Raw genomic sequence first — 14925 nt, forward strand, 5'->3', positions numbered from 1 at the left:
AGACCTTCTGAGGGTGTCAGCTTCAAAGCTAAAATGTGAAAGGCATTATTCAAATGCCCAATACATATTCTAAGGTTTCGTTTACCAAATCATGTTCTGGATCTTCCCATTGAAATTATTAAATAATTATTTCCCTTGTCATTACTCAGCAGTAAGTTATTTACGTGCATGTATTATTAGAGTTACTCAGCAGACTGAAAACACTAAGCTTTAACTCTCAGCTTTACCTTCAGTCCTGGCTAATTTTCAGCAAAACTTCATAATTTATAGCAGAGAAGTGCAAATTAAAATTTTCAACTCCTCATTACTATCCTTATATTTCTGCCACAAACTTCTGAAACGTATATACAATATTTAGTCACACAATGACTATTACAATCAGGAGCTGCTGATGGATGAAATTTTATTCTCTCAAAAGCACACAATACGATGCTGGGGGGAGCAGATACATGTTTGTTGCTATGTCCCAATTATAGAATACTGCATAACAAATGCACCAACGTATATGGACTTCCTCAACTCAGACGAGTCAGAATCTTCTTCAAATTGGTTAAATATTTGGAAGGTTAAGAGAGATGAAAAGCGATCAATTCTGCTTTAGATTCAACGAGTCCTTAGCAAGGTTAAAAGATTTCCAGGAGATCAAGTGCCCCACAGGCACATCCCCTAAAATATGGCATGGCATCATACATAGTAATGTCACATAAAACAAAGTACTCTCCACTTTAAAGCAGATCTTTCTGTTTACTTGGCTACTGTTTCTGTAAACACATGGCAGTGCCTGAAGGAAGAGATGGCTTTGCTTCTCTGGATACACTTAATATAGATGAAATTAAAAAACAGATCTTCTAAATCCCATGAAGGAACCAGGAAGCATAGAGGCTTCTAATGAACCCTTGTCTACTGAAATTGTTATCCAAAGATCCATTCAGGGTTCTCATTTAATCCCTCTCTCTGCTTTGCTCTATTATCCTAACATCCAGGTCCACAGCTTTTCTGCCTTAAAAGACAAGTCTGTCAAGTTCATCTATAGTTTACTTTTCCTCCTCTGCAGCGTACCAGTTAAAATTCCTCCTCCAATACAGAGCTGACTCTAGATTGAACAATTGCAGCTCTTTCTTTTAGGCCAGAACTCATTCTTTTGGTTCAACCTGAAATCACAGACCACAGCTTTTCACTTCTTTGCTTAATACAGGTATTCAGAGAGACATCCTATTCATTTTGATAATTCAAAGTCAGACAATAAAGTTAATTCTTTGACAATCTCAGTTTTTAAAACCACTGAATGAAACACGCTACACTTAAGAAATGTTTGTACTGGGGCCTAGAAAGATTTAATCATCCAGTCAGTGGAGCTTGCTAATTTGTCACAGTTAAAGCTTACAAGTTCAGCACAGTTGTCAACCTTAGATGTGTTCTGAGTCAACTAAAAGGGTTTTAAAGTATATATATATATATATATATATATATGTGAAGCACTGAATCTGTTTTAAATGCTTTTTTAGTGGTTTTAAGTGCCATCTCTGGAATTCTATACAAAAATATAGATAAGGAACATTCAACATCATAAAATGACTAACTGAAAGTATTCAAGTCAATTAAGCAATATTATTATGACAGATGCTTACTTCCTCATAAAACAGAACACCATTCAAATTAAAAGCTGAAGCTGTGGCAATGATCATCTGTGTTATCATAGCATATAGATTATCATTTTGTATTCAATTACTTCATTTTACAGATCTACCCTCAGAAGCTGGCATGTTTGCATATTTTGTAAAACCAAAGAAATGAAGAACAGCAAAGAAAGTTGTTACAACTGCTGACAGCAGAAGTTTTCATTAGAAATCTGAACCATTTTCCCATCTGTGTTAAGTAGGTGAAAAGTTATATTGTCCATTGTGGAATATATAATAGCAGGGGACTAAGCATACACTAATTTTCAGAAGGAAAATATCTGTGCAAGGAAAGTGAAGCTGAATGCCCCAATGAAAACAATAATAGCAAGAAAAGGAGTCCAAAGGCCTCCATCATTGGAAAAAAAAAAACCAAAAAAAAAAAGATGATTATTTAGAGTAGAATATCATGCAATGCTACATGTGAACGCAGAACTAGAGAAGCCCTGAAACATCAGCTGCAATCCAGCATGAAGAGGGTAAGCATAACAATTCCTGTTCAGTACAAGGCTTTTTAATATAAAAAAGCTAACACCATATATAGGGCACTTAATTTAAGATCGAAGAGGCAAAAAGTGTAACCACATGTAGGAGATGTATCAGCGGTTTTACTTTGGAGCTCCTGTCAGTCCTTTCACACTAACTGGAATAGGTACAGGACAGTTAACTAAGGGTCGTAAGTACCTGAAAATCTTTATCCAGTCAGGTGTAAAAACTGGCATTGTTAGGTCTAGTTTTCTTCACTCCCTGCAGTTGCTTAGTATAAAAAAAAGCAAATCTGCAGAACTTTCACAACTTTTTCTGCTAAGATTCACAGTTTGTTTTTTTGTTTTTTTTTTAATAGCAAATTCAAGTGAGAATATTTTATACACTTGAGATTTTGTGTATTTTTAATTTAAGGTATATTTCTACCTAAAAAGGTGTGAGTCGAGAATAGGCTACAGCAAGGGAAGGCAAAAAGTTAGCTTTTGGGTACTGATTTCAATATTGAAACCATCCATAGCCTCAAGAAGTCTATCAAGTTACTGGTATTTGTTTTCTCATCCCTGAAAATGGTTTGATAACTTATCTCATATGCTGTGTGAGGATTACTTTTCGTAATGCTCTCTGAAGACTGAAAATGGTACTGAAGTACAAACAGAGGACGTTTTTAATTATATCTCAAAGGAGCTGTAGAGAAGCAACTCTTCATAAAAATTTTGGTATTCCAGTTTAGTAATTGTACTTACTTCAAGTCTTTGAACAATTTCTCTGATGTCTTCAGCACAGTTATCCGCTGCAGACAGAAGAATACATTCGCCTCTTTCGTAAAATATTTTGATGCTCATTAATCCAGATGTCCATCCAATAACATCCCTGCAGGAGCAGTTAAACACAACGTTTTTTGACTCCTTTTCAATCAGCATGATAAATTCATTGGAGATTCCAAGGAGACATTCAATGTCAGAAGACTGGCCAAAATCTCGTGCAATCACATTCCACATAATTGCTCCAACACTGAATAAATGGGCATCTTTCCTTGGTTTCACTTTCTCCTTTTTTTTTGCTCCTAAAGTAATAAAGCTAAACTTTGCTGAAGTATCCACTGTAGCTGTGGTAACAAAGTTTTCTGCCAGATCTTTCAAGTATTCTTGACGTGTCCTTGTGGCCATGGCTCGAAACTTTTCCGACTTATGTGCTGCATTTTCAGCATTAATAACTTTGGCTAAAAGAAAGTCCCTAAAGACTGCTGACTTGGGAAAAGTTACTCCTTTGGGAATGGGTGGACCAAATGGAGGTACATCTTTTGATCTTGAAACACCAACACTAAAAACAGAAAAAATGCAATGGTCAATTCCGTAAAAAAAAACAAAAAACAACACAACAACAAAACATCAGAAAACATGCAGTCATCTATGCAGACCAGTTACAACGATAAGTTTAGTTTTAAAATGTAAATGTTCAGATATTATAGACACAAAGAAAACTTATTTAGCCATTTGTTTTAAAAATGTATTTTCTTTCTAAATACGTGACACAGTGAATGTATCCTTATAACACAATGGTTATCGAGGATGAATTCTTAGGGTGTCACTGACTCCCTTCTTTAATGGAATAAATTTATAAATTTTTTGCAAGATATAAATGAGATCTAAGCATTTTTTAAAACGATTTTTTATTTAAAAAAATCACTTTCAGTTTTCATGTAATTTCATTAGATCTAAGAAAAATATAAATGTAAATAAAGTTGATATGAATCTTCAGACATCTTGTAATGCTAAGATGTGAAGACAGAAAAGGTATCAGTTCAAACTGTCTATAATGGAAGCGCTGCCACTACTAAATTCATAACATTTCTTAATATCTACAATATTTCATAGAGAAACTTTACAGCAAAATGTAAAGGAAATAAAAACATTTTTCTCATTGATACTCTAACTACAATTGGTTGCTTGGAAAGGTATTTAATCCATAAAAGAATTTCAAAGTAGCATGCAAACTACATACAACTACTACGAGATTGACTGAAATGCAGGCCACGTTTGCCACCATTTAGTAACAATAAAAATGAACTTATGAAATATGACATAAGAGTATGCACAAAAGAGCTACTAAAACAAAATCAAGTTTCTATAACACATCTTCTCCAGCAATACGATCCAACCTCATGATGCATTCTGAATTTCATATTAAACAAAATATAAAATTCACAAGTGTTAAATCTGTGCCACTGTTCTTGAAGTCCTTCTCATTCTTTGCACACTTCCCAATCAGTTCAGAAATATGCTTCCTCCTTGGTAAACTTGTTAGAATTTATGATACTGTAATTCAACTGTGACAGTTAAGATTAACTGAAATTTGAAATACTACATTCCCCAAAAGCCCTAATTCAAGTGCTTAGACAAAACTCAGGGACTCATATACATTAACAGCATTCTAAAATACTTTATTTTAAACCATTTTCCTACTTTAAGAAAGGAAACATGCAATACAAATTCTGAACTAATTTCTATTGCTATGATTGGAAATCTTACTTTCAGCAACCTGTCATAGCCCCTTTTTGTGTTCATAAATCAAAATGCAGAGCTCTGCAAAAGTCATTTAAATCTTACAGATTGTGCATTGTGATTCTAGATATGTGCAAGGAAGACAATGGTGTTTCAAATTCATGCAAAATGAAGTATAAATCTTAAAACTGTACACATAATACCTCTAGCATGCATAAAAAGGTTAGAAAGGCCAGTTGCATTGTATTCTTAGAAGCAAACTTAAATACTTATAAAGCTCTACTCACCTATAGCACACATTTTCAGTGCAAGGATTATGCACTTTGACTATGACAAATACATGTTGAAAGTGGGAACGAATATTTTTTGGAGTAAAAGGAAGTGCTCCTGGCTCTTGGAAGACAATGGTAACTATATCATTTCCTATATGCCTTTTTCTTAGCAGCTAGACAAGAAACATGCATTGAAAAATTAGTTAAATTAAATAAATCACAATTTCTTCATTTTAGCAAACAAAAAATAAATGATTTTTTTTTTTCAGAAATAAACTTTCAAGTTATGATATTTTGGATGCTGGAAATAAAGGATATCAAGCTGAACTGTAAAATGACAGGAAAAACACCACAACTGGACTAAGTTCACAAAAATACTAATGAGTTTTTCCACATCCCCACACTAGTTCTGCATAGTTTCAGCTCACTTCTCTCTTCTTCTACAAGAAAAAAATTATCTTATTTCAGTGTATCAGAACATTAATTAAAATCACTTCCCCTTTTACAGCATAATATCTGTCTTAATACAAAAAACATTTGATTGTATTTCTCAATGCAATTTCCTCTTCCATATTGCATTTTTATTTAGTATCATCCTTAATGTGATCATCTTAACTTTTATTTTAATAGATTATCATGAGTATCATCACAATCTATACATAGCTGCATACTTCAAGAGAGCCAAGACAAAATATTTATGGAGAAACAATAGCTACTAGAAACTGTATTATTTTAAGCAAGACTTCTGATGAAACTTTAAAACATATATCAGAAAATAGCATTTGATTAAGTCATGTGACTTGATCATCTTATCAGATTTAAGATCAAAGTGAATGTAACTGCCTATTTGAACCAGTTACAATGTGCATCCTTTTGCACACAAATTATGCTATAAACTCACCATGTGGAACTTATCACAGAAATAAATGCATCAGGTAAATCTTAATTTGCTGAGCTAGTGAACCATATATTTAGATCACAGTAGTGAAACAGAAGTTCATATTAAAGAGATTATTATTATCTCACAGGTTGGAATTTACACTGCAGTAAAGTTTCTAGGACACTTTCCAATTACAAGGTACAAGGTGATTCATTACTGTTTTGGTTATGTAACTGCATCTGACCATTTACTCTTTCTTGCCACAGAAAATGCCTCATGCTTCTGCCTATACTTTTCCATAGACAAAATTACAGAAAAAATAGAAAACCGTAACCTTTTAAAAATTGTATTTATTTTTCAAGGCAATCACTGCTTGCAAGTATATTTTCTGCTTTTGTAGAACTCTAAGAGATTCTGCTTGCTGCCACAGGTTACTTAAGCAAGTTCCTTACTAAGAGGCAAGTTTTAGAAATGTTTGAAATTGTACTATAAAAAAAGTCCTTTACGCAACAATGGCCGTTCACACATCCTGTGTCTTGGCTATTATTTCAAGAGCTTAAAACAGTAAGAGACACAAAAACTGTAAATATGAAGTCATCATTTTTAAGAACCTTACCAAGTTTGCTGAGATCTTCAACATTTTAAAATAAAATCAGCATATCACTATTATAAATAACTGTCATGCATAAGTGGTCAGTGAACGTTAACACAATGCAAAGCGCAGTCATATGTCTGTCCACAGAGAGTCAAAATGCAAGGACGTAGAAAGGGAAGAGAAAAATTGGGGTGATCTGGAACATGGAAAGAAGTGCTCTGGATAGGATAAAGGAACAGGAAAATAAAGTACTGAATGGAGGAGGAGGAGGGAACACATACTTCCCCGAAAAATGTGAATTAAGGATAGCATACTGAAAATGAAAGAGGAATTGAAAGAAACTGGAACTAAGCAAGAAGAATTGTAAGAAACTCTCTAGTTTCTATTCTGTAACTCATATATCCCTCCCAACTTTCACATCCTTCCCCAAGCCCCCGGTTCTCAGTTTCTGCTTCCTCTCCCATTTTGAGGTCTGCTCAGGTGTTGTTTTCTTTCCTTTTCCTCACCCCCTCACCCTTCTGCCTTTCTAACATACTCTAAAGATTCTCATGCCAATGCAGAGCACAGTAGGAACTCTCAACAGGGTACACGGGTCACAGAGAATTACTTACAGTAAGGAGATACCAAACACTCTGACATCATTCCAGTATCAAAATAAACTGGCATGGTAGAATTTAAAAATGAACCCAGTCAAGTACGATAGGCAGCCAACAGGAAACCAGCGAAATTTTATTTGGGAATGCAAGACACACAAAGGGGAGTCCAGTAAGGAAAATATGTTAGAAAAGCAGAATCCATTTGATTAAAAGTACTTATACCAAATAATAATTACACTAACTTTGAGATTTTTACTAGAATACACAATTCTTAATTTTCAGATATGCATCTCTGAAGCAAAGTATTAGCTGTCATACAACTTAGGACATTTACAGGCTATATACAGCCATAAATATCTATCCATTTGTGCAGAATTTTATCTACCTCAACAAACTGAGAAACAACAATGTATTCTTGTTGTAGTTGCAGTGAAAAAATACTCTCTTCATTAAATTAAATTCCAAGAGTAAAAAAAAAAAAACAAAAACAAAAAACCCACAAAACTTATTTTAGCACATTTCTAAAATAAACGGCTTTAAAAAATATTAATTTCAATCTGTCATTAATCTGCACCAAAACCAGAAAAAATATCAAAAGATATTTCATCAGATCTGGTAAAAATTAGTTTGACATAAGCATATGTGTGGCTATCTCAAATGTTTCAGCAGTAGGTTAAATTCAAAAACTTCATTTCACTCTTGCATATCTGTTTCAAGTTTTCATTAAACCTGGTGAAAACTGAATTGATTTAGATTATTCAGCTCTTACTATGTGTACATAGGCAGACTGCAAATATGTGAATGGGAAAAATGCAAAGGAATGATTTGGAAAGGGACTTTGCAAAGGTAAAGTTTAAAGGAGATGGCCTAAAACCATGACTTGAAGAAAAGGTCACTGAAGGAAAAGGAACTAGCCACACCAGGGCTGGCATTCTTTTCTGTCCTAGGGAAGGAGCAGCTGACCTGGAAGTTCTCAGCCTATATTGCAGCCAAAGTGAATATTACCTTGGTTTTTGGTTCTCCTGCTGGCTCTAAAACTAGAGGGATGTCCTGATCAGTGACCAAGCAGGGCGTAGTTATGTCCTGGAAGAAGCAACAAACAGTTCTGGTGTGGCCTGGTTTTGGCTCACAGGTATTCGGAATCTAAGAAAAGTTCAGTGCTTGTTCTTCAAAGGTCTTATTTCGAGATGATGAGGAGTAATCCAGTATTTTGTTCAGTCATTGTCAAACAAAGGATATAGGGAGAGGGTGTGATAACCCCATTGCCAGTAAATATACAATATGCTAATAAAAAGTAACTATTGAATGGAGGACTTCATTACTAATAGAATCCAAAAGGAAAATTACCATAATCCCTAAAAAATTCCCCTTTTTTGGCTACGTAGAATTAGTGTGATGACTCCTGAAGAGACGAACAACATCTGCATTCCACATCACCTGTAAGTGTCTCTCTGTTCTGTTTCAAGCACAACTGACGTAACTGCATTTGTGGTCTTCAGCATCTAAAATGTCTCAAGGAAAAAGACCTAATCCAATTTTAACTTAGTTTGTGAAAGCTAGGTTAAAATCCTTGATAATTTTTTTCACAGTATTCATTTTGTTGATAGAAGAAAATTTAATAATGATTGCAGATACTTTTTGAACATTAAGGCTGGCTAAATTCTGGTCATTTGGGTGAACTTGTTGTCACACTTCATTAAGACAGTGTCCGTGCTGCGCAAATAGTACTAGATTCCAGCACTTAAAAATAATGTGGGGTGAGGTGTCTTCAGATAGACATGGTATTAAACTTGGAAAACTGACGCATTATTTTGATCCCAAGAAAGCAATGAATAAACAACATGATGCTTCTACTAAATACTGAACCTGTTAAAGTGACAATGAGTGCTTACTGAAACACTGTGGGAAAAGAGTGTTTGTTGCTGGGGAAAACCATGGAGTTAAAAGGCTGTTATTTACAACAACTGGCACCTGTCGATAAAGAGACACTTAAGGAAATGACAAGAATGTAAGGAAAGTAGAAGAAGAAGTGAAAGGACAGGAATAGGGAGTGGCTGAGCAGAACAGCTGTACAAACTGCAAACAATAGTGAAAATGAGCGGACCAAGTCAAAGGATATCCTTTCCTCACAAACAAGGGAAAGTCATGAAGGATGATAAAAGTAGTAAACTCCAAATAAGGTCATAGTTACTGTCAGTGCCTGTGATTAACTGTGAAAATGTTTATTTTTTTTCTTTAAAGCAAGCTCATTCAGTGCATTATATCATAATAAAGAGTACAGTTTTTCCAATTTACATGTACTTTTTCCAGGTCAACATATTCAGAATTTTTCTATTACAGTTTCTTCATCTGTGCCTTGCTAACTTGTAAAGTTCTTGCAAATACATTATACATATACTAATAAACTGAAATATAACAATGTTTTTGGAGTGTTTCAGGATTTCAGAACCTCGGCCTTGAAGTTATTACTGAAAATGTACAGTACCGTAGGAAAACTTGGGCTATTTAACAAAAACGAAACAGCCAAGTATTCCTGTGTGCAAACCAAAGCAAACACTTCAAATGAGAGTTAAACCATTATGACAGATTACAGAAACAACAACTCCTTACTAAATTAATCCAGTATAGTAATTAAAAATTCAGAGAAGTGAAGATATTGATAACAATTTGTTACCTTGATTACTAGCTACTGTCACAGCTGAGTGTGTGAAGCAGCTGAACATTCTACCCTCTAAAAGGCACACACTTTCATATATGATTTGTCTAAACATGCATGTTATTCACATGATAGAGAATTTTTATATTTTTATGCCTAATTCAGTGTAAAGAAACTAAATTAGGCAAAAAAAATAAAAATTTTATATCATGTGAATAACATGAATCCTAATCCTAACCACATCCTAACCCTGTGTCATACAGTAAAATTCACAGTCGTCTTAACTGTTTAGATGAAACTGTTCTTTAAAGAGTTCTGAGTTAAGAGAACTGACTACCTGAGTCACGTTATAAACCACCATTGCAAACTTCATTTACCCTATATTAAGAATTTTTATTTTTTTTCTTGTATCCTTTTGTTGCTGCCTTGATACATCTTTTTCCTTTCACAAGTCCTATTGACAGGGCAAGACACTTAAGGTGCAAATCATATGGTTTAACAATAACTAACCCAACTTCTGCACACTGTTCACAAAGAAAACTGAGATAGCATCTTCATTTCATGACAACCCTCCAAAATAACCCAAGTCTTTATATCTCGCACCAGAGGGAGATAATATTCTATAAATAAATACAATATTTATTTCTGCAGAGTTAAAGAAATGTAGACTAGTAGTATAGAAAGTCAGAAACTATCAGTAGTCTGAGCAGTAATTCTGCTGTTAAGTTATGATGTTGATATATTATACCAAATGTGCTTGTAGTTTTTCAGTTGGTTATAAGAAATATCTGAGACAGGCAAGACAGAATAACCTTATTGGTGCACACTTTGGCTGCTGTGCTATTGTTTAGCCATCCTTAATGCTTTAAAGATATTTTGAAAATCAGGTAAGCAAAGAGAATTATCAGAAATAAGTACACGGCAGTTTTCTGACTTCACAAGCAGACCCATTGAAGGATACAATTAGACACTGAATATTAAGCTGATGCATCAATAAACGTTTTAAGATCTGCAGCATGAAATAGAGTCATTTAGAAATCTTATCACATGCACATTTTTTACCATAAGACTGTTTTCAAGCTTTATTCCAGGCAACATTTAAAACATATGTAAGATATAAACCAACTCCAAATTGAAAATAACTGATTGACCATGGGCAACTATACTGTGTAATAGCACTGTGAAAAGCAAATATAGAATCAGTTAATAAAGTATAAAGATATTACAAACATCATTTGATTAAGAAAAAAAAAGCAAAAAACCAACATAATCACAAGATTATGAGACACACTTCGTATAAAAACAATTCAGCTCAATTAAAATAAGTACTGTTTGAGAAACAGTAACTCTGTGTTAATATCTATAAAATAAAATCATACAAAAATGGTAAATAACATACCTGTTGCCTGTTACTGGGCATGTATGGAAGCATTGTTGATACATGAAACATTAACTCATAATCTTTGTAAGTAGTATAGAGGGAATGAGTTCCTGTTGAATCAGCTGAAAATGAATTTAATCATAAGAAGGTCAGTAAAATAGAACATTCATATGACTTTTTTGGACACCACTCTGTACATGCTATGATTTAAATCTGTTAATGCAATTTAAAACTTTTTTCAATAGAATAAAAACAATTTGTATCAGCTAAAAATCTGTTCTCTAACTTCATATTATGACAGACAGATTCTGCAAGAAGTTACTCTTAGGGATTGCTGCCTAGGGGATGAACAAATTTTGTATAAGCCAGTACTGTAAGATTTTAATATTTCATGGGATAAGTAAACAAATGATTTAGTTTTGTATTTTATATATATATATTATTATTATTATTTAAAATCTTAATAAAGACAACCTACTAATCCTATTCTTTACCAAAAATAAAGTACTGGCAATGACACTTCAAATCTCACAGTAAAACACATACTGCAGATCAGACATTTTAAAATCACAGAATTTGTACATAAAACGTTGTAGAATGATGTAAAGATAATTTTGTTGGAAATTTTCACAGTTTTAAAAATTATTGAAATACACTTCATATCAGATATGACTTTTTATTAGGTAGTTTAGAAATACAGTTCACATTTCAGAACATTTACAGCAAATTAGTTGGGATTTACTTTGTAGTCAGAAATTAATCGCTGTTATTCATTTTGATGTCTGGATTACTTAGGTATGACTAATTACCTTCAAAGAAAGAGCTTGGGAACTCTACTCTGCCAAGGCAGTTTTCAATTTTTCTTCATTTTTTCAATGTTCGCCTGTTTCTTTTACACAATTTTACATCTTTCATAAGCAATAAGTAATAAGCATTCTCTATCACTCTTTTACATAGTGTTTATTTAGAAAATAAATATTATTTATTTAGAAAACAGTGACCATATGTTATAATTGTTTATGAATACTTATAGATATTTAAAGGGTAGGTGGGGGGGTAGACTCCTTCGGTGCTGCCCAGCACCAGGACAAGGAGCAATGGACACAAACTGGACCCATAGGCAATTCTAAACCCATCTGGATGCTTTCTCAAGCAATCTGCTGTAGGGAACCTGCTGTAACATACACCTAAGTGTACCATTCAGCAGTAACTACACTGTATATCCATAGTCCTAAATTTGAAAGCATTTAAGTGTGTTTATAGTTTTGAATACATTCACATTAAAATTGGCTTAATCAATTATGTGTGCACAAATTAAGTTCATTTACACAATATGAATTAGTTTGATAACAAATAGGGAGCATAATTTCCACTTAAGTTTCTTATTTAGATTTTATTTTACAAAGTAACCATTATTGCATTCCTCTATTGTAAAATCCTTAATGAAATTAATTTCATTATAAACTTTATGTCATTTTAGACAGGCAGAGTTTGGAAGATGTAGAAAGGGGAAAATCAGCTAAATCTTACAATGTAAATATCTGCTTAAACTACTCTGAGCGTGGCAACTCTAGTCCCCGAATCCTTTTACAATTAGATATTAAAGAGGGACAAAGTATCTTGAAAATAATCCCTTTTAAATACTAATTATAGAAAAGCAGATTGTTTAACTTAAAAAAAAAAAAAAAAAAAAAAAAAAAGTTTCTTATACAACATCCTACTCAGTCAAGAGATTTAAATTTAGTACTTTGACTTTGAAAATAAGCCAGAAAGTTTCTTTGGAAATTCAGTCCCTTATATTAAGTAAGCTGAAATTTTCTAACTCAGCAGATGCTCCACTGAACATTTCTTAAGTACCTCTCTGTCTGAATTTACAGAATGGCTGCTACTATAAACTTTTCTCTGCTAATAGTTTTAGCAAACAGCATACCTGGACTATGTTTTTCTGCACCTTGTTCTTTTCTGAATACTTATTTCACAAATTTTGGGGAAAAAAAAACAGCTAAATTTCTTTGAGTAATGAAGCACATCTGCTTTTGTGCAGAAAAGCATTTTTACCAAATGAAATAACACTACTGGTCTTAAATAACTTCATACAGATGAGAATTGCAGCTAGATTATCCTACAAACCAGATTAGATCAGGTACACAGCGGTAGGAAGAACAAAGAAACTTGGAACTTATCTATTCCTAGATCTCTGTGATCATCCAAAAAGACAAAAGATTTCACACAAGACAAGAAGGTCTTAATTTCCTTTAATAATATCTTTCTCAGTTTCCTTCTTGGCAGCTTATCTTTAACAGTTTAAGCAACTTTCCCATTAATTATAAGGACATGTTGCATACACAGGACAGCAGGATTTAATAGCTTAAAATGATGTACTTGGCTAACTATGTTTCTCTTTCACTACACACACTCATATAGCATACAAAAACTGATTTTTTTTTTCCAGGATGTAGCTGACAAGCTACAGAAAAGATCACTGTTTATCATGACCAGTTGACAAAATATTGTTAAAATCACATTAAACTAAAAAAAATGAGTTAAGCTGAAGTTAAGGGCAGTGATGAGCAAAGCTAATAAAGATGTGTGTCACTGTATTGTTAACACTGCAATTCCTATTTTTGCTATACTTCATCTTCCTTGTCTACCGTATAACATTACTAAACAAAATTCAAAGATATGACAATGAAAAGATAAAATGATATTTGCAGATTAACTTGAGAACAGCAGTTCCTACCCTAGATCAGAAACATAACTTACTTTTGTTATCTAGCTGAGCTCTGTATTTACTAAACCCTTTTAGCCGTACTCTCTGGCCCAGCAGATCAAGGAACTCTTCAAAAGCTGGTCCTGCCATCTCATTGTTATACATTTCTTCTTCTGTGCTTTGGCCTGCTTTGCAGTAAAGGATACCAATCTTATGTTGAAAACTCAGCTGAAATAGAAAAAAAAAAAACAAAACCAATTACAGAGTAAAGGAAATTAGTATGAATGGAAAATTATAATACTGACACTGTTAATGTCTAGCAGAAAATATTTGAAAATGCAAAACTGTGTGTTCTTATTTGAGAAATGAAGTCACCATATAAAGCAAAAAGCAAACAAATATACTGAAAGAAAACTGGATTGTCACTATTCAAACAGCTAAAAACAGTGCAAGACAACTTTTGTCTGAAGCAACCTCTACTGCATGTTATAGTATTGGAATTTTAACTGGTAAATTTTGTATATTTGTCCAAGGTGGGTTTATTTTCCCTTAGTTCTTCTATTTAAGATTCAGCCGAACCATTCCCTATACGTGAACTTTCCCCTCCACAACCTTCTAATTCAGTAATAGCAGCCATTCAGAAAATGTGCTTCTCTCAAGCCAGCACCAAAACAGACTCACAGAACAATAATTTCCATTTTATTGTTCAATAAATCTTGCGTCCACCCCATAAAATTGCCCGTTTAAACAATAACAACAAAATATTCAGGTTCCAAAGGTTCTAACATGTAAATACAAGTTCTATAACAACATACTTCAAGCTAGAAATCAAATAGTAGTTGAAGTTTTCTTAAACAAATCATTCTCAATGGTAGGGTATTAATATAAAAAAAGTTATTTCTTGAGTGGAATATGGTCCTGTTTTCTCAACTTCTATGCATGCTTAACATGACAAATTGGAAGCTCTATGCAGTACTCCTAATATTCTTAACTGACAAACCAGTAGAGCTTCACAAACTGACAGACACCATCCGCTGTCTGTATACACACCACTCAGCTCTCCAGATGTTCAGACCAGATCTAATTAAACTTCAGGATTAGTGTCCAAAACAGGAATTATATTTAGACAGTTTCTCACATTAGATCAAAGGTGACAGGAACGGTCTGCTTCG

General features: G+C 33.5%; 1 protein-coding gene across 4 annotated transcripts in view; it reads right to left on the bottom strand.

The window, feature by feature from the left end:
* SIPA1L2 (signal induced proliferation associated 1 like 2) overlaps nucleotides 1-14925 on the bottom strand; it is a 141099-nt gene that overhangs the window by 53850 nt on the left and 72324 nt on the right. For all 4 annotated transcript variants that reach the window (XM_052702425.1, XM_052702196.1, XM_052702344.1 and 1 more), the window contains exons 6-9: nucleotides 13807-13981; nucleotides 11062-11165; nucleotides 4951-5108; nucleotides 2906-3482 (exon numbers count right to left, since the gene is read on the bottom strand). In XM_052702425.1, the coding sequence (XP_052558385.1) occupies nucleotides 2906-3482; nucleotides 4951-5108; nucleotides 11062-11165; nucleotides 13807-13981 (1014 nt within the window). The remainder of the gene's footprint in view (nucleotides 1-2905; nucleotides 3483-4950; nucleotides 5109-11061; nucleotides 11166-13806; nucleotides 13982-14925) is intronic.

Source organism: Tympanuchus pallidicinctus, unplaced genomic scaffold, assembly GCF_026119805.1.
Source record: "Tympanuchus pallidicinctus isolate F22 unplaced genomic scaffold, pur_lepc_1.0 scaffold1, whole genome shotgun sequence".
In the NCBI taxonomy this organism is placed as follows: domain Eukaryota; kingdom Metazoa; phylum Chordata; class Aves; order Galliformes; family Phasianidae; genus Tympanuchus; species Tympanuchus pallidicinctus.